Raw genomic sequence first — 25,279 nt, 5'->3', positions numbered from 1 at the left:
TGAAAATCTGAATGGTGTTTGTTACACAATTCCCACAGAGTTAGGGATTATATTAAAACACATGCACACACAGACAGACACACACACGTACTAAATAAATACACATACTTTGACTTTGTTCTAGCATCTGTCAGACAGTAGACTTGTCTGAAGTCTACCAATCAGCTCTAACTTAGTGTGACTCTTCCCCTGTAGGGCTGCCAATCAGAGAAGCAGCTCATTAGCGGAGAAGCTGCTTATACTCCACTTGTGCTAAGTTTAAAAAAGCACCTCAGAAGAAGCAGAAGCAAAACGCCTGTCAATGTTCAGTTTTAACTTTTTGATATTTAAATGAATACGAATACGTTATTTGGACATCAACACCTACAGATGGTAAAGTTTTTTTCCGATTTTTACATTTTTTTAGACGAGAGATCAGAAAAAAACCATTAAATTTAACACTCAGACTTTTGTGGAGGTCATTATGGATCATTGATTTGATGGGCAGCGGGGGTTTAAGCCTGAGCTGTTTTGCAAAGGTGTTTTTTTTTTCCATTTACTTATCCTCCCTTAATCTAGGACTTGACAGCAAATGAGAAACTAATGAGCTGAAGTTAGATACTGTCGCATAAGTTTATGCATAATTGCTAAATTTACTTAACCACTAGAAGGATTGCATTACACCCCAAATGTGCGTTTAGTATTTAACATTTTTATCATGTAATGCAAGAAATGCCATCAATATAAAAGCTTTCCCATCAATTCACATAAAAAAATGAAATTGCCCCTTCTGCTAACCACATAATTTACTCTTCAATCAAATCTCTTTCCTTTTTTAGGGACAACATGAACAGTAAATATTTGCGTTTATGAGGAATCTTTTGTTAAAATACAGCAGATTTACATTTTAATGTCCTCTGAGTGTAAACAAAGAGTTTCTCCTCCCTGAAGCCCAAACACTACTTGCAGATATCCCTTTCTCTCAGATATTTCTAAGCCTGTTTTTTGGCTACTTAATGAGCACACCCTGTGTGCAGCGATCACAAGATCAGCCACTGCAGCTAATCCCTCTTCAAAGTGGGTTGCAGCCTGAAACCTGTGTGCTTCTGCAGTGTTTGGTACCAGAAATGTACACAAGAAAATTTAACAGGCCACCCCCCCCCCCCCCCTCACCCAGCCATACCACCAGTTACAGACACACAAGCATGCATGCAGCACACCCATATCTCTGTATGGTCTCATTAGTTTGAATCTCTTGGTTTAATTAATCACTAGTAGAGAGCTTAATTCATCTATAATTTCAGCAGAGTGGAGTTGATTAGTGTAGTATTTCCCTCAAGTTTTTGATTTCCTTTTCTGATTTTTTTTCTTACCCTGCTACCCTCCACCCACTGCAGCGTCTCTCTCATCTTTTATAATGGCAGCTCATCAGGAGCTCAGAGACAATCAGCAGGCAGAGCACCCTTGACTCCTTTTTGATGGTTGTGATTACAATGGCGATGGGTGCTTGAAGTTGCGGTCGTGGAATTAAGTGGATACACTCGTGTTTCATTGTTGCTGGCTGCACGCCTTCACATTTCTCCTTCAACTTTTTAAATGTATTTATTTTATGGACTGCTGCCTTTTATTAGCTCATATGGTGATGAGGGAGCCATACTTCTGTATGGCAAAGTTTCTAGAGACTTGATCCTTTTGCATGGGTGCACTGCTGCTTGTAGTACTGAAGGGTTCTTTTAATTTTGTTTTAATGATGTATGATGATGGACAACTACATGTTTTGGTGTTTGATTTGTTATTTATGGGGTTTCTGGTGGCTGTCTTTTTTATTGTTGACAGTTCACAGCTGTTTTCTATAGTTGTGAAAGAGGAATTTGTCATGATAGCATACTACTGAGACCACATCTACAAAAACAGCCCCATGGCAAAAGTTGAAAGTGCTGACTACAAAGGGGCACGGACATTTTTAGTGGTTACAACTGCTCACACTAATTTGTGATTAAGGATAAAAATGATTTGTCCAGAAATATTAATTCTTAGTCTAGTGTAAGACTTTCTTTCATATTTGCAAATATCCTAAGCTGTCAAAGATCATAGGAATAGTGCCAAGTCAATTCCACTGTGTGCTTATGTGTGTCACTACTTTTTTCTGCAATGTTCTGTGTGACTTGCCTTCAAAAAGAGCGCGTTTGTGTGTGTGCGCACGCATGTGTGTGTGTGTACGCACTTTGCCTGTCAGTGCGTTTGAGTGTCGTGATCCTGTGAGCCGTGAGAGAGGAAAAGGCCCAAGTTCTTTTTCCCAAGAGTCATCTGCCAATCATTTTCTGAGATTCTGCGGTAAGAAAAAAAATGGCGGGAAGGGTAAGAGACTGAGAAAGGAGAATAAAGGGGGAAAAGAAAAAGAAGAAAGTATCCCCGTAGAATGACTAAATAGACCTTCAGTGATCTGACACACAGGCCTGGAGCTGCATCCCAACTACGCTCTGCTCTGCACAGTTAAATATCCGCGCTGGGAATGCTGAGCTTTACCACGCTATTGATTTTAATCATCCTTTTAAAAGCTCAGACTTTTAAGAAATAAATAAAATAGGAGACCCTAAAGGCCTGAGCAAAAAAAGAAAGAAATGGAAAAGAGATCTTGTGAATCCGTAAGATGATGACTGATTGAAATATTTTTGACATCTCGAACATTCTCAGACCACTTTTGAGATAATTATAAGGACCTAAATTTACCTCCTGCTCTGGCTGCTGCTGACCGAGTCACAGAAGTGCTCATTAAGGGGAATAGATTCTTGACGTTCTCGTGGCTGTCTGTAGAGCCACTAATGAGGGGTGAAGCTTGATTGAAAAGCCTCCACTAGAAGTGAAATGTGATGGCACTTATACGACTGTAAGAGCTTTCAGAGCAAAAATCATGTGACGGACAATACGCTGCTCTGCTTATTCTTCGATGGCAGCAAGCCAGACGCGAAGCTATTTCCCCTGACAGTGTTCGTTTTCATCACCGCTCGTGTTTTTGAGCTTTATAAGGAGAAAATGTTTTTTTTTTCAACACTTCCAAAACAGAACTGGGGGGGGGGGGGGGGGGGGGGGAACTCTGGCATATATCCAAGAGCCAATATCTCGTTTTTGGTCTGAGGGTCAGAGCAGCCATTTGCAGGGGAATCAAATATCAATTAATTGAAAACACTCCAAACCCTGATTTTCTTACAGTCTTTTAACCCAACGTCACGAGGTGTGTCAGTGAAAAACCTCTGTATGCCACACAAGACTCCAAACCTCTTAATAGACTAAAAACAATGCTAACATGTTAATAACTCATATCATTTACATTATCATAACTTATTTCTATCCATAACCAATGTGACTTTACAATACCTTACACTTACAGACACAGGGACTTGCTTGGCTAATAGAAAATTAATGTAAAATAAATCAGAAGCAGCCGAACAGTTAATGAGTCATTTATCAGAAACTAATAATTACTCATCCAGGACATTATTAATGGTAAGCAATAGCAAAGTATCAATATGCTTAAAAGGAGCTACTGAGCAAATAGCGGTTTTGATGGTTTACTTTACTTGATTGGACACAGACGCAGTAGTGAATGGTGACGTGATCCTAAAGTTAAAGGGAAAGCAACTACAGGGTAAGTAATCAGTAATTGATTAGAAGTTACTGATTTGTGTCACTCAGTGTTTGGATCAGAGTTTATCTGCACTCATTAAACAGTGAGCTATTAATTCCATTAGAGACGATTATGAACTGCCCAATGATTTGCTAAAATATGTTGGTAGCTTTTGTGTAAACAATCATGATCTATCAGATAGCCATGATTTTAACCTTGTTAAAGCCTCGTAAATTAGTCGGTACAGCCAAGGGGCAGGTCGTTACAACAAATGACTTATTCTCAGTAACTCTTTAATAAATTAGCTTAGCTTACTGTAAGGTTCACACGACTCTGTATTACTGGTTGAGTCAGCTCAGAAACATTAAGAAGCATGTGTATGTAACATCATGTAAACACTTCACGTTAAAATTCTACCTCTCCATTTGCCACATCTGGAAGCAAGTCACACGCCGTGACAAGAAAAATATAAGGAAATACTCTCACCAAATATATACCAATGTGCTATGGTATGTATATGTTATGCTTAAATATTTCCTTGCACAAATACGGTGAAACAGTAAACACAAATTTTCAAAGCAGAGATCAAAAAGGTTATCCTGACATACACATCTGTGTCGGTACAAAATTTTCCAAAGGTCATTGACTCAAATGTCACCAGAGGAAAACATGGGCTGCTCCAAATTCATAATCTAGTAACTGCAAATGTATGTTTGTAGCAGTCTGTCTAGTCGAGGTGGACATATTTTTACTGGATAAGTGAAAGAAAATAAATAGTGATGCTGGATGCAAAAGTCAGAGATCGGCCTATAGCCATTAGGCATCCATCATCATATGAAGGTCACAACTGGCCACAGTGTCGTGACCTTTCATTTAGGAGTTGTGGAAATATTTTATGCTGGACTAAAGTGGTAGAAATCAGTGATAGCATGAATGAACTATAAAGGTAAAATAAATATAGCGATGTAAACACAATAGCCTGGTCATTTTTAATCACATGATAGAACAGTAAACATTTGTTCTACAACATTTATACTCAATGGGAGAAAAAAGCACACGCACACGCTGTGGTCAGAAGTTTTCATACCTTGTTATCAGCGTGATGTCACCGTGATTTTGGGCTTTTAATCATTTCTTTGAATTTTTTTATTGAAGAATGACTGTACAGCAAACTTCTTTAATGGCTTTAAAAAGCAAGAATTTGGTTAATTTTCTCTAATGGCTCAGATATGTATATATACACCCCACTATTGTTTTCTTAAATGTCTTTTAGCAGATTTGCACTTCGACCACACATTTTGATATCCATCAACAAGATTCTGGCATGATTCTGGGTGGATACAGTGGGGCAAAAAAGTATTTAGTCAGCCACCGATTGTGCAAGTTCCCCCACCTAAAATGATGACAGAGGTCAGTAATTTGCACCAGAGGTACACTTCAACTGTGAGAGACAGAATGTGAAAAAAAAATCCATGAATCCACATGGTAGGATTTGTAAAGAATTTATTCGTAAATCAGGGTGGAAAATAAGTATTTGGTCAATAACAAAAATACAACTCAATACTTTGTAACATAACCTTTGTTGGCAATAACAGAGGTCAAACGTTTACTATAGGTCTTTACCAGGTTTGCACACACAGTAGCTGGTATTTTGGCCCATTCCTCCATGCAGATCTTCTCGAGAGCAGTGATGTTTTGGGGCTGTCGCCGAGCAACACGGACTTTCAACTCCCGCCACAGATTTTCTATGGGGTTGAGGTCTGGAGACTGGCTAGGCCACTCCAGGACTTTCAAATGCTTCTTACGGAGCCACTCCTTTGTTGCCCGGGCGGTGTGTTTTGGATCATTGTCATGTTGGAAGACCCAGCCTCGTTTCATCTTCAAAGTTCTCACTGATGGAAGGAGGTTTTGGCTCAAAATCTCACGATACATGGCCCCATTCATTCTGTCCTTAACACGGATCAGTCGTCCTGTCCCCTTGGCAGAAAAACAGCCCCATAGCATGATGTTTCCACCCCCATGCTTCACAGTAGGTATGGTGTTCTTGGGATGCAACTCAGTATTCTTCTTCCTCCAAACACGACGAGTTGAGTTTATACCAAAAAGTTCTACTTTGGTTTCATCTGACCACATGACATTCTCCCAATCCTCTGCTGTATCATCCATGTGCTCTCTGGCAAACTTCAGACGGGCCTGGACATGCACTGGCTTCAGCAGCGGAACACGTCTAGCACTGCGGGATTTGATTCCCTGCCGTTGTAGTGTGTTACTGATGGTGACCTTTGTTACTTTGGTCCCAGCTCTCTGCAGGTCATTCACCAGGTCCCCCCGTGTGGTTCTGGGATCTTTGCTCACCGTTCTCATGATCATTTTGACCCCACGGGATGAGATCTTGCGTGGAGCCCCAGATCGAGGGAGATTATCAGTGGTCTTGTATGTCTTCCATTTTCTGATGATTGCTCCCACAGTTGATTTTTTCACACCAAGCTGCTTGCCTATTGTAGATTCACTCTTCCCAGTCTGGTGCAGGTCTACAATACTTTTCCTGGTGTCCTTCGAAAGCTCTTTGGTCTTGGCCATGGCGGAGTTTGGAGTCTGACTGTTTGAGGCTGTGGACAGGTGTCTTTTATACAGATGATGAGTTCAAACAGGTCCCATTCATACAGGTAACGAGTGGGGGACAGAAAAGCTTCTTCCAGAAGACGTTACAGGTCTGTGAGAGCCAGAGATTTTCCTTGTTTGAGGTGACCAAATACTTATTTTCCACCCTAATTTACGAATAAATTCTTTACAAATCCTACCATGTGAATTCATGGATTTTTTTTTTTTCACATTCTGTCTCTCACAGTTGAAGTGTACCTCTGGTGCAAATTACTGACCTCTGTCATCATTTTAAGTGGGGGAACTTGCACAATCGGTGGCTGACTAAATACTTTTTTGCCCCACTGTATTTGACCACTTTTCTTGACAAAACAGACAAAGTTTATTTAAATTTCTTGTTATCTTATCACAAACCGGCCTTTTAAACATAGACCACAAGTTCTCAACAGGGTTGAGGTCAGGAAGGTCATTCCAGAAGCTTAAAGCGATATTGCACTTTTTCAATTTTTAAGTACTGATCAATCCAATGCGTGCTATCAGACAAATCCTATATGTACCAGTTGATCATGATCATGACTGAGAAGTTCATAAGTTGAGTCTTGTCAATTTAAAACACATTATAGAACCTTAAGCACTACTTATTAAAAGATTAACTTGTGAAGTAGCTGTTAAAGATGTATCCTGTGCAATCATCCCACCTTACAAAAGAACAAAGAATTAATTAAAAGCCCCAAATTACAGTGACATTCATCTCCATGATGAGTGTATGTAAACTTCTGACCACAACTGTGATCGTATTGCTCTGGTAACCTTTTTTCTGCTCCATTTTATTGCTAATAATTGTGCGACTTTGCTGGCAAAAGGGCTTGACCAGGTCGTTTTGCAGGTCTTACAATCAACCAAGCAACCACACAAAAACACACAGGAGGGTTCCCCCAACACAGGCAAGAGAAACCAAACAAGCGTAACGCTTCACTTAATTTGATGTTAAAAAAGGGAAATGAAACCATAAATTGTCTACATGAAAAAAACTTAAAGGACAGAAGTAAAATATATGAACGAAAAACATCGAGAATTGTACTGAAAGTGAACTGAAAACAAGAACTACAGTAGATTACAATGATATTGTGTAAATAGCACCTCCCGGTTAGTAATTACACAGTAATTAAGAATTACAGACGCAACCAACTTAGTGTCAAAGAGTAACGTGGGAGTAGCGACAAAAACACTATGTAGCACAATAAAACTGAGAGAAAACTGAATGACAGGCTAACAAAGCAGCAAAGGAAATCTCTTCCATAAAAGGACCGGCTACGGTTGTCACATTTTTTTCTAACAATATTAAGTCAACTCTCGTAAAGAGGATACCTTGAGAGCCCCAAACGTTCACACAATCTTGTGTGAGTGTTCTGGCTTGGCAGGGACTGTTCCGAAATTACACAGTGATTATCTCCAGCAGGAAACTTGCTTCAAACAGCAATGTCACCCACCAGCTTCTGTACCTTTAAGCTTCCTCTGAGGGCATATTAACAGAGCAGCAGGGGAGCAGGCGGAAAGCATTGGTCTGAAATGTATTTAAAAGTCTGCAATCTGGATGGGCAAACAAAGCAACAGCATTAAGCTGCAACCCACGCAACACACCTCGACCGGGGACTGAGCAGGAGCGCCACAGCAGCAGTGGTGGAGGAAGATCAGAGCTTGCGTGAGGTTTTTATTTCCTGTCGTGGCGCGTCAGTTAATTGAATTGGCCGCACTGTGCACACGAGGCCCTGATGTGAGGCTTTACGTCTCTTTAACCTCCTGGTTCTGAGTGGATTTTACCTATATGTGCTCTGTTTGTTGTCTAAATTCTGCTACAATTTATCGATAAGATGAAAGAATTACTTCATCTTATCACGTCGTAGCACATCCTACTAAACTTTCTCCATGGCTGTAAAAGCTCTGTGTACTTTAAAATAATGCACTTAAAGCACACATTGTGATACAATTTGCTGATGCAAAAACTAAATTCCCATGCTTTTCTTTGCCATACCAATAGTAACTGACGTCAATGCCTTTCTATATAGCTCAAATATTCCTTTGTGTTTTCCACTCATTCGCCTTTGGCAAATGATCTGGAATTAATTTGTAAGGTAGGCTTATTGTTGCAGTCAGGCAGGGTTCGTGTCCACGGGGAGGAAGCCAGGGCAGCTCCCTGTGCTGGGCTTTAGACTCTTAGCTTGGTCAAGGTGACAGTGATCCATGTCTCTCTGGAGGGCCTCCATGTAGGATGTGTAGCACTATTATAACACTAAAAATACCAGTAGATTGAGAGATGGCAAGAGAGAAAGAATGGCGACAGGCGATGGAGTGGGGTAGACAGCTTTTGATGTAGCCTCAGCTTCGTGTTGTCAAGCCGTGAGGGATTTCACAGCTAGAAGTTAAGGGGTGATCATGTCTACAGGTTTCTGGTCCTAATGTGTCGTGAAAAATTCCAAAGTCTTCGTTTTATCTGACAAGACAGTTTGATTGAGAGATGTAGCACTGCAGCAGCCAGCGGATCGATTATACCCTCGTGTATTAGTTCACTGCAGAAATGTCATCTTAATGAAAGAAGAGACGAGAATGACAGTGAAAAATAACCTTCCTCCATTTGCGATTTGGTGCAGGCAGCAATGCAGTCATCCAAAACATTTTTTTAGTAGTTTTTTACTACAAAAGAACCAAATCTACAGCACTGTATAGAGTTTTCCCTCCATGAGCCACACTTTGATATGCCAGGAATAATATATAATCTATAAAATCTAACCAGCTCCAGACAGAAGTTAAACAGAAAAAGTTTGAAACTTATTTTTGGTTAAGTTACTTGTGCATTATTAATGCTCCATTACACTTTATAGACTTGGGGGGAAAAGGCTTAGGCTTTGAAATGATGCATACTTTTTTCTTTTTACATTTCAGCACACAGCCGTTACCACTGGGTCCTCTTTGAAAAGACCTCACAGATATGTAATTATTCTAAAAGTCTTCTACATAAGTGGTTTCCTGCTGGAGCAACTGTTGGCTACTCCTGGGGTAACCTCGTGTGCACTGGAGACAAACTGTCTTTGCAACATGCAAACTGGTTTTTGCATGTTGCACAACTTCTTAATTTCCTCAAATGCATGTTCACTGTACAGGAAGGAAGCAGTGAACTATACATTCATGTGCTGCATGAATAAATTTTCTTAATTTGGTGTTAAATGTGCCAGAATACAATGCCAATACACTGTAGCGGGCCATTAACCTGTCTCTGTTAAAGGTACACCTACAGCCATCAAACACTCCTTGGCTCTTGCTCTCAATGGGTGTACTTACCTCGCTCTCACAAATATAACATCTTTTAAGCAGGAGGTGTTGTCCTGTCCTCCAAACCATATCGCAGTGGCACCCTGTAGGGCCCGCATTGCCATATAAAAGATAATGGAATATAAAATTGTTTTTATATCCTCTGAATGTGCAGAGGCCGCATGCTGAAGGCTTTCCCCGCTATTGTTTTAAGGCTCATGAATCTTCTAAATCGCTGCCAGTGATCACGATGAATGAAACAGGAGAACATTTACACATCGTCTCACCTCATAACCCCTCCACAGTCGACTGGACGGCCCATGCTGTGGTGCTTAAGGTGGCTGAATGGTGCAGCTCACTGCCTTTTGGATCACTATTGGATTTCCCCCAGTGGTGCTACAAAACAGCACATTTCATCTATCGGACCCTTTGAGCTGGTGGTCTGCAGTCAGTGCTTGTGTAGGGCTTCAGCACATTTCATGCTGAGTCTAAGCTCAGTATGCTGGTATATGATGGTTGTATATGATAGTCACATACAGGTTAGTGGTTCATATAGACACATTTTGACAGTCTTTACGGTCAACTTAGCTAACCGGCGGCTAGCTCCAACTCCAAAAAGTGTCTCAGCAAAAAGAGCAAATAAGCGAGAAGTGTATTGACTATTATTGCTTTGATATATTATTCTAAAACTTTATGATGTATTATTTTATTTTCCTTAATTGTTCCAGAGTTTAAGGCCTTCATCTTCCTTGTTTTGCATGATTAATGACCAGTAGCTGCACTGGTTTAGTAAAAAGTGTTTATATTAACATCAGAGCTAACATTATATGCAAAACCATGCTTTACACACACAATTGGCAGAGGAACCTGTCTCAGCATGTGTAAGTGTGGGATTTTAGGGCTCCCTCTGGGTTGTTGACCACAGTCCAGGCTGGACGACCTCCGGCCGACCCTGAGCCATTTGAAAATATGATTGTAATCCTTGTGAGGATTTGACCAGGGTGTCTATTACCACTGTAATCTGTCACACTGGCATCCAATATTCATTCCACGTCCAGGTTAAGCTCCTCTTTCTGTCTGCACCACCCATCACCATGGGAGACGGGGAGAGGGAGAGGAGGGATCCACTGAAGGTGTTGGCATGACTAGAGAGAGCGAGAGAAAGCGAGAGAGAGCGAGCGAAAGAGACTGAAATTGAGAGAGCAATGCTTCAATCAAGCCACTGGGTTGGGGTGAAGAAATCTATTGTGGAACACAAGGTCTCATTAATGCAGCAGGGATAGCTTTAACCCCCAACCCCCACATCCTACACACATGCACATACACACTTATACACACACCTGGCTGAGGAGAGAGAGGTACAAACATGGAAGAGAAATAGATTTATATATATATAAGGAAGGGATTATAGATTTCTGCAGCGGAGGTGGGAGGAATTCTACACTGTCAACAACAAAAAAAAAGATTTCCACAAATGGTACAAAGTTAGAGACATTTAACACAGAAATCACAGGAGCTTCTTGATTCATGTAAAACTGATGCCCCACTCTACTTGTTTTATTGTAGATTTATTGCCACATACAGAATGATGGTGCATCTTTTCCATTTCCGCATGATTTTTTGCAGAATATGCAGAAGAACAATGTTTAGATTCCTTGAAAAATGGCAGTACAACCACACCAATACTGTTTTTGACTATCCCGTTGCTATATAATATCCTGTTTTCTAATACAAACCACAGATGGATGGTTAATGTCCAGAAATGTTTCAAATCATTTTTGGTTCCTTTGATCAAATCTGCAGAGGCTGGAGGGCGGGTCAGTGAAATAAACAGGCGTTCTGAAGATGTGGTATTGATGTGTGCTTAGTGATAAACTGCAGCCACTCATCATCTGTCTTTGTCTCTGTTGTTTGTTACAAGAACCCGCAAGGAAGGATTGCTCGTGTGTTTTGGTTAGATAGATGTCTGCCATATCTGCCATCATCTATAACACTAAATTACACATGGATATTACACTGATATGATGCGTGAAGTCTGTGACACAGTATCCACACCAGAGCATGGTTTCAGAGTGGAGTGATTTCATCAGCAAGGTCACTGGAGGTGTACCGCCTAAACTGTAAGATATTCACTGATTAATAACACTGATATGCAGTGATCACCTGATGAAAAGTCCCCCCATCGATTTAATATGCTTTATTTTTCTGTACTACTTCATTAGAAGTAGTACAGGTCCTGCTCCAGTAAGTTCCTCTTAAAAGAGTAAGAAAAAAAAGATCAGGCCACATATTAAAATTGATTTATTTCTCTTATATTTAAACACTGATCCCACTCTGAAATGAGATTTCTTAGAACATGAAACAAAGAACAGGAAGCAAAAGAAAAAGGGAGCGAGTTAGAAAGACGAATCGATGGAGTGTGAATTCAATTTGCTATCTGGGTTGCACGTCCAAGACATCTGTCACACAAGCGGATTGGTTTGATTGGTGTGAGCCCATCTATCAAGATGGCTTGTCTGCAGTTAGTAAATTTATATTCCCTCAGGTCCCATCCTCCATCAGTGGTTACTGTGTGGCCAGGCCAAGGCTGTCAGCCAGCATGGTCATATCTTATTTTAAACCTCAGTAACTTATCTGCTCTTCTCTTCTTTTGTGTATGAATTCGCCCGTCTGCTCATCATGCATCCGCTGAAGCCTCCGTATCCAACTGTTTGGGTCAAAGATCCCTTTGAAATAAGGTTAATGCGACCCTTTGTTGTACAGGTGATGAGAAAATGCTAACAGGAGATCATAACAGCATGCTGTTTTTTCCACTATAGTACAGCATAGATACACATGGAGAATTTGCATAAAAGTAAGAATATATTTATTTTTTCTAGGATAATTGGTTTTGTTAAGTTTAATAGGACGTTTTAACTGCAGCTGCTTAAATTCCTGATGATTGTTCACTAAATCGTAGCAGTTACCGAGTCACAATAAAAGATCCAGGATCTGTAATTTGAAGCCAAAATGGTGTCTTGTGTTACTTCTGTGAGTACAACAGGCAAATTGCTTAAACATATCTAAAAGCCTTTAGCCTGTAAACAAATAGGCAAACACTTCCCTGTGACCTAAACGCTACAAATAACGCTGGTCTGTTGAGTGCAGCTGAATGAGATGAGTCTAATTCATTACCCACTGTGTTGCAGCACTGCTGATTTTTATTCCTCTAGCCGGTTGGTTAAATTAGCCTGAACAGTTTGACTATAATGGGGACAACACCAAAGGAATTTAGAGCAGCTTCCTGATATTATCCACCCACAACCACATACTTGGTGGTATATGAACACCCACCTGCAAACACAAACACACTCACATGCACACCACTGCTCTCTCACACTATATCACTGCATCACAGTGCTAATAATCCAGTGTGTTTTGGGTGGGTTGACTGCATCTCTATTAGTGCCAATTTGGCATGACCTTTCCGCTCTTGCTATCTCAGCGCTGGCTTTGTAATCTCCGCTGGCTGCCCCCCATCTTGGCCACTTATCATCACACTGGGATTAATAGAAACATCTTTTGTAATTACAAAAATGCTGCTGTTGTCGTGTCGGGTCCTGTCAGATGGTTAAACGCGTGCCAAACCATTAATTCACTAGTAAAGGCCTTAGCACTACCCCACAGTAAAACACAGAAATCTAGTATTGATCTTCATAAAGGCGTATACTCAGCATTTTATCTCCTTGCTCTTCTCTGGTAGACCAGTGTGGTTATTGAGCTTCATAAAGGCAGTATTTTGTCGTTAGGCGAGAAGCGGAGGAGACAGTAATGAAAGGTTTTTAACCTGCGTGTTCAGGGGATCGCAGGACCACTGGTCAGGGCTGCAAGGTGCTACATGCAGCAGATTTTCAGCTGCACGGCCACAGGGATCGATAGGGATACATCTTTGTCTGATTACTGTGATGTACCGGCACTTTGTGTGAGTAGCCTGGGTGTGTGTGTGTTTGGATGTTACAGTAATAGCTGATCATTGGATCAGCATTATTTAGACTTAAAGGAATAAATAGGGTTGACCTCAGAGATGATATAGTTGCTCCCACAGAGACATCCTAAGACTGTTTACTTCAGCCACTGGCCTAAGCAAGTAAGTCACAGATGTGACCCCAAAACAAGTGCCTTTCAACTTTGTATAGCATGGTATACTATAAGCTGATGGGCATTCATGAGAAATTTGCTTCTTCAGACGTATTAAAGCCAAATCCTGCTCTAGCCATTTTGGTACACTAGGGAAGATCAACTGGCAGCTTTGGGGCTGAAAAACACCCCCAAAAACCTCAAACTCCAATGTAAAAGTGCCAAAGCCAGAGTTCATTACTGAGCAGATGCCAGAAATGAACAAATTCACAGCCAACCAGCATTTTTGGTCTCTATAGCTGTTTGATCTCCACTAACACTCAAATATAACCATTGTTACTGGGTGGTCGCAATGAGCCACACAATTCATCTAAGTTGACTTGAGTCACTGATTAGTCATGATGGCTTGCTTCATACTTAATTTTGCTAACAGACCATCCAAGAAGTCTATGCTCAGGTCTTTTCTAGTGTCCAGACCACCATAGTGTCTGGAGATCCACCGTGCTGAACACTTCACCCTCATATCTACATAGATTCATTTCAAATTAATTCATTATTATTTATGTGAGCACTTAGAAAAAAGGAGAAAGGATTGGCTATAAGGTAATGTCAATGTGAAAGGTTTAAAAAGTGACGTAGCGTGGATGAGATTCAGTACAAAATCCTGCTGATAATATGTCTTTACTTGACTGATGTGTTGAATTCGGTTCAGAATGACATTCACGTCTGATGGAGTCTATTTACTACAATGAGCTAATTACAAAACTAAATTCTGCAGGAAAGCAAGTAGATAATGACTCAGTGTAAGAATGCATAGTATGATGTCAACAGCAGCATTCATTATAACTAAAAACATAATTTAATAGGAAATAGCATAAATAGTTTAGTTGCTATGTTAGAAACAGCGGGAAAATCTACAACAATAAATCCAAATTTTCTTCCTTCTTGAATCTTATATGAGCTCAGTTTTAGGTCTCTCTCAATAAATACACATTCCCAACAAGCCATAGAAACACAACTATTCTGCATGCCAAGTATGTTTTTAGAGACTTCCCCCACCCCCTAATCATGCATAACTGTCACATGTGACTTATTACACATCTGTCTGTGGCTGCACGGTGCACCAGATGCTGCAGTTAATGCCACACCTAACCTTCCGCCATTAAGTCGGTATAATAAAACCCAAGTGGAATTTTCCACTGCCAGCCTGCCTTCCTCTGTCACCGCTGTCCAGTACTGGGAGAAGCCTGTAGGGGATAGCCCAGACAGGATATTAATGGGTCCCTCCAAAAGTCAGAAGGCCTGACAGAGCCCTGTTTCATTGTCACCTTGCCTTGGAGGACGAGGAAAAACTTGCAAAGCTTATTAGGTGAATAGAGCTGTTTCTCACTCTAACTTACTCGATCTCTGCCTCGCCGCTTCATTAGACTGTCTTACATCAGAGACCCGCTCCTGTCCCTGTTTCCTCACCACATCGCCACACTCACTTCCACACGCACTCACACACACAGGGTGACATCTCCCACCTAATCAAGTAGTGGATTATCTTGTCCTGATAAATTGGAGCTTGTAACACTTGAAAGGTCCTCTTGGAAGAGTGCCTCCTCCCCCTGACAGCTAAATCGAGCCCCCAGGGAGCAAGGAGAGAGAACATTGCCTGGTAATGATTTGTGGTAAATCGGACAAATGTTTTTGGAGAGACCTCTTTCAAGCAAGGAGCTTGATGAATTTAAAGAATGTGAAGAAACTCTGGAAACCTCAAGAGAAATTTCTGATGTGAAAATTATATGTTATGTGTGCATAATTATTATTTTTTTGAATGAAGTTGATAAAAGTGATTCAACTGCCCACAAGATTTTAATGAATCTTTTAAAGAAAATGAAAAATAAAGTCAGACAAATATGAAGGCCAAAGGAAACTGAAAAGAAAGTCACTTTTTAGGAGATATTTCTTTTATCATATAATTTTGTTATCTTTACATAAACTCTTATATGTTAAAAACAGAACAAGATCATTTTCCCCACATATCACTACAGACTGAAGAATAATTTTTCATGGCCCAGCTTATCATTAGCTTATCCAGGCATGGCTGCCATATATAAGCAGGGGTTAAAGTGGCATTTGCCAGGGAGAATCCTAAGATCTGCTATAGCCATGTGGTGGTGCAGCACAGGGAAAAGAATCACATAGGGAATAAAAATGCAAATTTGCATAGTGAACTCCAAGTAGATTTGTTTTCTTTGCATACAGGATGTGATCAGCTGACCTTGGATGCTGCTGCTCTAAAGTCTCCTGCTTCTTGTAGATTTAATTGAATTAACTGACATATATAAGCAGCCCAATCAGATCAAACTTAAATGTCTGCTGCTTTCAATATAACATAACATTGACCATGAACACCACAGCCTGCTCTGCACCACTCCAACCCAGCATTGTAAACCTTACACAGTACTGCAAACGAATTAATTTAGCCTCCATCAAGGAGTACTCAAGGACCCTTCAATTTATCTTTCAAGTTTTTTCAGAATGTAAAAAAATATAACTTCTGCAAAACATCATAGATGCTGTCTGACTTATCAAATGTCACTGTGCTGTTTTTATCTTTGAAAATAATCTCTTCTTCCTCTCCTGTCCTCTCTTACTGACGTCTTTCTCCATCTCTTAGACTGAACTGATCACACATTGTTATTTTGTTTTCTCCCTGGGAAATACAGTGTTTGCAGACACACTGTGGTCCAGACTGCACAGAAACATTTGGTGTTTAGAAGTATTTGTTGAGTTGTTTGAAAAATTTATAGTTACCTGCCAATTTAAATGTTTCTCAGATATGCTTGCTGATCTAGTGTTAGCCAAAGCCCTCAGCTAAAGGACAAAGTTCCACAAGTACAACTTTATTGACATGAAATCATGAAATCACAGTGACAAAAAAAACAAAAACAAAAGAAAAGCATGGGTTGTCATACTTAGTACTATGCAAGTATCTCCATGACATCAACTGGAAACAATGCCAGACAGCAGCACTCAAAAAATGAACTCTCTTTACAGTACTATGTATTAAGCTAGGTTAGCTAGCTTAATGAAATTTTGTTACCAATTAATCAAAGGTGCTGTTCTGGATAATTCTGGTCCACATTAACCAACCCAGTATCACAACATACTGTGTACAGATGTGTATAGACACGCCAGTCCACCGTGTTCATGTCACTTGTCCATTTGGCTATTCAAAATTTGAAATGTACACCCATGCAGAAGTTGCATTACCGGCAGAAGGAGATAATATATTTAAAGCCAAGAAGCTGAAGTGCAGAAAATGTATGAAATACATTGCAGGGTCCTTAATTGCTGGAAACGATTAAGCTAGGCATATATATATATATATATATATATATATATATATATATATATATATATATATATATATATATATATATATATATATATATATATAGATATATATATATAGATATATATATATAGAACAAGATCCGGGCCATCAACACGTACGCCCTGCCCGTGATCAGGTACCCTGCTGGGGTAATAGGCTGGCCAAAGGAGGAGATAGAAGCCACTGACATAAAGACAAGAAAGCTCCTTACTATGCATGGAGGGTTTCACCCCAAGTCCAGCACCCTGAGGCTGTACGCTAAGCGGAAGGAAGGGGGCCGGGGACTGGTGAGTGTCAGCACCACAGTCCAGGATGAGACAACAAACATCCAAGAATACATTGGGAAGATGGCCCCAACTGACCGAGTGCTCAGTGAATACCTCAGGCAGCAGAAACCCAAGAAAGAGGAGGGAGACGAGGAACCATCATGGAAGGACAGGCCCCTGCACGGTATGTACCACCGGCAGATAGAGGAGGTGGCTGATATCCAGAAATCCTACCAGTGGCTGGACAAAGCTGGACTGAAAGACAGCACAGAGGCACTAATCATGGCAGCACAAGAACAAGCTCTGAGTACAAGATCCATAGAGGCTGGGGTCTATCACACCAGGCAAGACCCCAGGTGCAGGCTGTGTAAAGATGCCCCAGAGACAATCCAGCACATAACAGCAGGGTGCAAGATGCTAGCAGGCAAGGCATACATGGAACGCCATAACCAAGTGGCCGGCATAGTGTACAGGAACATCTGTGCCGAGTATAACCTGGAAGTCCCGAGGTCAAAGTGGGAGATGCCCCCAAGGGTGGTGGAGAATGACCGAGCTAAGATCCTGTGGGACTTCCAGATACAGACGGACAAAATGGTGGTGGCTAACCAACCAGACATAGTGGTGGTAGACAAACAGAAGAAGACGGCCGTAGTGATCGATGTAGCGGTTCCGAATGACAGCAATATCAGGAAGAAGGAACACGAGAAACTGGAGAAATACCAAGGGCTCAGAGAAGAGCTCGAGAGGATGTGGAGGGTGAAGGTAACGGTGGTCCCCGTGGTAATCGGAGCACTAGGTGCGGTGACTCCCAAGCTAGGCGAGTGGCTCCAGCAGATCCCGGGAATAACATCGGAGATCTCTGTCCAGAAGAGCGCAGTCCTGGGAACAGCTAAGATACTGCGCAGGACCCTCAAGCTCCCAGGCCTCTGGTAGAGGACCCGAGCTTGAAGGATAAACCGCCCGCAGAGGCGTGCTGGGTGTGTTTTTTATATATATATATACTAGGGGTGCAACGATACACAAAATTCACGGTTCGATTCGGTACTTTGGTGTCACGGTTCGATATTTTTTCGATACAAAAAAAAATGTTCATACCTTTTTAATTTGTCATTTATTAAAATTATAAATATATATTTTAACTCAAAAGTACAGTTTTTAAATTTAACCCTAACCCTTGTGCGTGTTTTTTATTTTGACAGCGAATGCGCACCTGCGGACCACTTATGTGCAGCCCTGGTTATTTAGCTTATCATATCCCAGCCACAGAAATTATTTTGTCCATGAAACCATAAAGCTGCACTTTCTTTTTGCCTTATAGTCTGATTTGTCATAACTTTTCCGTTTTGTGGTAAGCTTTTCTTTGGCTGTCACTTCTTCACCCTGACCCGTCTTATTTGGCTCAGCAGAACAAAAATATATATCTGTCTGTGAAGGTTCTCAGTCATCCAGGTCATCGTAGTCAAATATATATCCTGCTGCTTTTACACACGCACTCACATAACGCTCAGCGATTCTCTGCATCCTCTTACATGTTTAAGCTTGCTGCGGGAGATTTCACTTGTCATGTTTGCATAGTAAGCTAACGATTGATAAGACGATATCAGAGGAATTGGTGCGCAAATTATCATCACTCACAGATCAGTGCTGTCGCTCTCTATACACAGTTCGCGCTATTGCAAAGTGAAAGCAAAAAACAAGCGCAAATTCAAACGCGATTTCAATATGCCACATATTGACAGTGGCTCACCGATGCCAATGACATAATTACCCAGCTACATTTCCGAAAGAATGCAAAAGCATTGACATATATTTTTCCTTCCTACAATAGCCCGAAGGGCAGGGCAGAGATAGATTTTGGTAGCCCGACTGGAAAAATCGCTATCCCCAGGACGTCGGGCTAGCGATATTGCGAGCCCTGTATCTGATTGAGGAATCACTCATCTTTGGAAAAGAGAGTTTATTACAGAGAAATGTCTCTTTCCAAAATAAAAGCTATACTATACGCTTCTTCTGGGCTATATTCTCAGCAGCATATTAAACATATCAGGTCCCCATAAGGAGAATCATGTGCTAACGGCTGTCTAAATGACTCGGGTAAAGTTTGTAGCATGCTTGTCGTTTTTGTCTGCTTCCACTTGTCTTTGCACTAGGATGATGTCGGCGTAAATGTGCAGTCATATTCGTTGTGTTCCCACTAGTGCTTTCAGGTTAATCTCGTTGAAATGACCTTAACGCCACAACACGGCAAATCTCCATTAACGAGCTACCCCTGATCGCTCCGTGCATGGGGCTAGACGGCCAACACGTTAACGATCTAACTGCGCTAACACACTAGTTCCCACCCATGTAATTGAGCATTGCGTGGCACATCCAACATACTGTTTTACTTTAGTCCATGACTCGCTTACCTTCAGGATCATACGTCACATGAAAACCAAAATAGTTCCAAACGCCACATCTGAATGAGGGTGGGGGAGGTTCAATTTGCCATGTTGCAAGGAGAGCTTAACTTCTGTCTCGCTAGCTTGCCCTGCGCTCTTCCTTCTGACTATGCTGTCTGTGTTGAGCGCTCAGTGGATCTGCGCTCGACAGTGCAGCCTAGGCGGAGTAGTCGAACGCAGATTCACTGAGCGCTCAACACAGACAGCATCGTCAGAAGGAAAGTTGATAAAATAAATTACAAATTTTGTATTGTTCGATACATATGCATACCGAACCGAAAGCACTGTATCGAACGGTTCAATATCGATACGAATATCGTTGCACCCCTAATATATACATATATATACATGTAATGTCTGTTTAAATGCTTTCCTTTGATTATTTTCGTGTTGGCTTGAATTAAAATATTTCCCTCTGCTGTTACTGCACCTTACTGCAACTTCTGCAAGCGGGACATTTCACGTTTTGTAGAGGCATAGCGTGATGGACACGGTGGACCAGCGTGCCTGTTATACACTTTGCATGATATCGGGTTGCTTTAACCCCTGATAAGCATGCTTCAGGGACTTAAATCCTTATTTGAGGAAAATAGTCTAGAATCCTTGCTATAGTTTTTGTTTTTGCCCATAATGTCATTAAAGGGATGTGTTTTTTTTAATGTTTAAATATTTGTGTGGGAACAATGGCCATAGTAAGGGTTCAGTGAGAAAAATAGTAGTTACTTGATGCACCTAATTATTTACACAAGCTTCACAATTTGGTTTGCCAAGTGATCAAATTTTAGTGGCCACCTCTTTGTTCCACCTGGCAATAGGTTGTTGGCAGACTCTTAAATGATAAATGTGCAACACAAATCAGTGTGTCTTTGACTGCTTCTAATTGTATGCCCACTACTGAGACAACCTCACTCTTTTCCTGCTTGCCTTTCATGAATAGCTCATGTCTTCAAAAATCGCCAAATATCTTGGTGTTGCATGACATTTACAATTCAACTATTATATAAAGTTTTCTGAATAATCAACTCTGACAATGGCCTGATTTGTTCTTGTTAGTTGTTGTTGTGAGCAACATTTTTATTGCTTTCTCTTCTGCTCTTTGTTTCCTCTGTTACCCTTATGTAGGAAAACCCTTACATGTGTAACAATGAATGTGACGCCACCACTGAAGAGCTCGCCCACCCCCCAGGGCTGATGTTCGACACTGAGGGCCGCAACCCCACAACCTTCTGGCAGTCCACCTCCTGGAAGAAGTACCCAAAACCCCTACTGGTCAACATCACTCTATCTTGGAACAAAACCATTGAGCTGACTGAAGACATTGTCCTCACCTTTGAGTCAGGCCGACCCGAACAGATGGTCCTAGAAAAATCACTAGATTATGGACGAACCTGGCAGCCCTACCAGTTCTACGCCACTGATTGCTTGGACGCCTTCACCATGGAGCCCAAGACGGTACAAGACCTAACTCAGCATACCCTGCTGGACATTATCTGCACCGAGGACTACTCACGAGGGTACGTGTGGAAGAACGACAAAACTGTACGCTTTGAGATCAAGGACCGATTTGCACTGTTTGCTGGACCCCGGCTCCACAACATGGCCTCACTTTACGGCCAGCTAGACACGACCAAGAAGCTGAGGGACTTCTTTACCATTACTGATCTGAGAATCCGCCTGCTCCGGCCTGCCACAGGAGCAACGATGGTGGACGAGAACAACCTGTCCAGATACTTCTATGCCATTTCTGACATCAAAGTTCAGGGCAGGTAAGACATAAAATAATCTGTACAAATACTGTTTGATGGACTCAAGGCTGGATTACCAAAAACGAAAAGGGGGTTCCAACCCATGAGCCTCAGACTGCAAGGGACTTTAAAAAAGCTAGGTCCAGTGTTTGTCTTAACTTTGATAAGTGAGTCAGTTCAAATTTTCATATAAATTGGCAGTGAATCAGTTATCGGCCAGCAGGGGCGTAACAAAAAAGGTGCCCATATAGGTTAATCTAACAATGAGTTGACTCATTCATTGTAAGGATCCTTTTAGAATCGACTGTTTCATTTTTTTTCTATATTTTCTATATTCATTATTACAACTACAGTGCAGCTGCCAAGAAGTGAAGAAAATGTGTTGACTGTTGTCCATTCTTTCCAATTAGGCAGTGGATCTATAATGTTGTGCAGAGTTCACCAGTTGTCAGCATGTCTTAATTAACCAAGCAGCTTACAGTTTGCTGAAGCACTCTACTTTAGACAAGAATTCACTCAGCTGTCTTTTAGCCCACGGAGCACATCAGATGTAACATTTCAGCCATCAGGTCACTGTACGCTGTAATTAGTGTTTGATTTACAAAGTCTCTGGAGGGTCATATAACATCAAAACAAGACTCCGCTGTAGTGTTAGCGCAAAGGTTAACGAAAGCTTCCCCCGCTTCGTGACGCTATACTACAAGAGTCAGTGAGGCGTCGACTTAAGTGGATCTGTTTTACACCGTGTAGTTTTTCAATTTAACAGACGTGAATGCGGTAGTGTGGGTGGAGGAATGAAGATTTAATTACTCATGTTTTGCTCTTCACATGTGAGAGACTCAGCTGTACAGAAGCACAGTGTGCAGAACGTCACAACAATTAGAGGAAATATGTGGAAGTGTTGAAGTCGGGCTGGCACACAGCAGTGTGTGTGTTGCAGCTTTTCTCAGCCTCAAGACAGACTTGGAAAGAGGACTAGAAATATAAACATCAGCAGTGTCCTGTTCAGTCTCATCAAATAATTGTTTGAGCCAGTGTAGTTGTTGGGGAAAAGTAAATCAAAAGTTCTGAATATGAGCATCAACACTTGATAGGAATTTAGAAATGGCGTCATTCTCATCATACTCGTGGCATTGCATGTTTGTGTGGCTCTGATAGTATTCACGTTATATTGCCAAATGCCTTATGATTCTCTAATTTGTTGATTTGCTTAATATGCTATTGAAATTGCCTACAAATATACTATGGATCGCTCTAATGCACAGTAAATGGGCAGGTACCCTTCAGCACAAAGGCTATGATAATGAATGCTTCTCTCAGAAATTGAATTTTTGACTTTTCTCGTGATTGAGAAGGTCATTCAGCAAAAATAACTGGAGGGAATTTACTAACACAAAAGAGTTGGACGTGGCATCCATTTAACACACGGTGAAATGAAGAGGGCTGTCATAAGAGCAGATTATTTATTCTATCTGACTAATCATGACCGAACTCATACATCGCTATGGGGCTGTATATTTGAGCAATGGCATTGCGGCACCGTTGGGCCGTGGTCGTTTACCAGCCTGCTGCTTTTAGAGTGACGCTCGACTAAGAAATATTCCCCACTGTTTACCAAAGGTAACACACAGTTCAGCCATAATGAGATACACTCTACACAGAGAGGCTTCACTCTGCTCGCCCCCCCCCCCCCCATGGCGAATCACTGCTCAGCTCCTTTCTCCATGCGCCGTATACTAGACATAAGCTCCTTAACCCCCAGAATACAGTTCTGTGAGACGCGCCAGGAAAGTTTTCGCTGGGGCAGTGAGGTTGAATCTGGCATATTTTACTGTGCTGGACTCATCTACCATCCGCCTGGATCAGAAGCAGGAGTGGGTGTGGAGGAAAATACAGTAGGAGAGTTTGCAGATTTTCTGCCCTTGCCACAACAGTGCGAGAAACAAAGGAAGGAACCTAAGCTCTTTGCCAAAGTAGGTCAACCTAAAAGTGAGAGAAGAAGCGCAGTTTTGCAGAAGCAGTCCTCTTTGCATCTTTAACATATAGCTAAAGTTGGTACAGGGAAGCCAGGAGTGTCATGCATGACCATTCTATTATAGCTGATTACAAGAAAGAAACAGACCAAAGGCACAAGGGACCGAAAAATCAATGCTGAGAATTTCAAATCAAACCAAGCATGAAGCTGCGAGATGGATGTGAACAATGCATTTTGGCTGGTGACTTAAATGAATTTGACACCCTCACTGTTTCATTGTATCAGCTAAGCTAAATGGATGTATGCAGAGAGACACTGTGGTGGGTTAGGGGGAATTTTCTAATTATCTACTGTATGACTTTGGAGTAATTGCTCAAACACCCTGCCCCCCTCCTTTTTTTACAAGCTTTACAGTAACTACAGCCGTAGCCAGAGAGACAGTTTCACCAACTGTCTCCCTCTCTTCACTCGATCTCCCCTTCCTTTTCCTTCCTCCTGCTTCTGATCAATATAGTGTAATTAAAGCTGGAGAAGATTCAGGCTACTAAAAGATCTCTTTCTGGCTATCGGTTTTTCTGTTTCAGGCCTGTATACATCAAACAGTTTTATATATATTTGTGTGTGTTTGTGTGTGTGTGCCAATCACATGCCCACAAAAGCACTTCCCACTATCAAATCAAGAAAAATACAGCTAATAGGAAGAACTGTAGGTGGGATTTCTGGCACTTCTCTTTTTAATCACCGTCACGGTTTTTAATTGCCAAAATCTACCAGGACAATCCTTTTAGGCCAGAGATTTAAATAACCTCCCAATCTGGCAACAGATTGTTACAAACCTTTTTCCCACTGTCAGTGCATAAAATATCATTTAAGAACCATCATGAACTACTTTTCCAGCCTGTTTCCAACCTGCTTGTGTTAAGCAAATGATTTGATAAGTGAAGAGAAAGTTTGTTTTAACAATTTATCCCTCTGCCTGGAAGTTGTGATTCAATTTCCAGAGCATACAGGGCTCTAGAGTGCGACCAATTTGGTCGCAAATGCGACCAAATTTTTCAGTGGTGTGACTAAAAATAAATATTTGGTCGCACAGGTGCGACCAACTGTTCCGGTAACAAAAAAAAAATCTCTGTAACTCTCCGTGTGGTCAACAACAGACACACATTATGCCCCTATCGTGGACTAAACCAATCAGAGATAGTCAGGGGCGGGACCTCTCTGATTGGCCGTGGTCCAGTTGAAAGTGCAGGTGGAAGAGAGAGGTGAGTAGCTTGAATAAAGCGATATCAATTCATTAACGGATTCCACACAAAGACCTAAACACGGAGCGGACCCAACACATCAGAATCAGCTTCGTCTTTCTCGGCTTTCTCACCCGACGGCCTGAACACGGACACGCTGTCGGAGCTTAGCGATTCTTCGGGTCCGCGCTGTGTTTACGTCTTTTTGCGCTGATTCTGAGCTGCAGGTTTTGCCTCTCTCCAACCAAAATTCACCGAGCCTGCAGCAAAAGAAGCAGCAAACTGCGCTTCACATTTGATCAATGTCGTCATGAATTCCCTCTGACTTTTGCTGTTTTGCTTCCACCACGATAAAAATCACACTTCCTGCACAGCTCTCTCTCTCTCTGTACTTCAGGAACAGTTTCCCGTCTCAAATCTGTTTTCTGCATTATTCATTCGCTTATTACCCACCAGTCTAGCGTTGTTTACAGCGCTTTTTCTTTTTTCACTTAAATGACCTCGGACAAGAAAGCCTAATTTCTGCTGTTCAATACTGAAGAAATTTAAATTTCTTAAAATTATGCAAAATTGCAGAATATTTTTAAGGTTATCTGCTA

General features: G+C 41.4%; 1 protein-coding gene across 4 annotated transcripts in view; it reads left to right on the top strand.

The window, feature by feature from the left end:
* The window catches only part of ntng1a (netrin g1a), a 131,562-nt gene that overhangs the window by 39,218 nt on the left and 67,065 nt on the right, over positions 1–25,279 (top strand). For all 4 annotated transcript variants that reach the window (XM_085418333.1, XM_085418334.1, XM_085418335.1 and 1 more), the window contains exon 3: positions 20,842–21,485. In XM_085418333.1, the coding sequence (XP_085274459.1) occupies positions 20,842–21,485 (644 nt within the window). The remainder of the gene's footprint in view (positions 1–20,841; positions 21,486–25,279) is intronic.

Source organism: Rhamphochromis longiceps, linkage group LG9, assembly GCF_057381845.1.
Source record: "Rhamphochromis longiceps isolate RC_006_pf linkage group LG9, R_longiceps_female_GT1.1, whole genome shotgun sequence".
Classification (NCBI taxonomy): domain Eukaryota; kingdom Metazoa; phylum Chordata; class Actinopteri; order Cichliformes; family Cichlidae; genus Rhamphochromis; species Rhamphochromis longiceps.
Note: the sequence above shows the minus strand (reverse complement) of the source record. Positions and strands in the feature narration are given on the sequence as shown.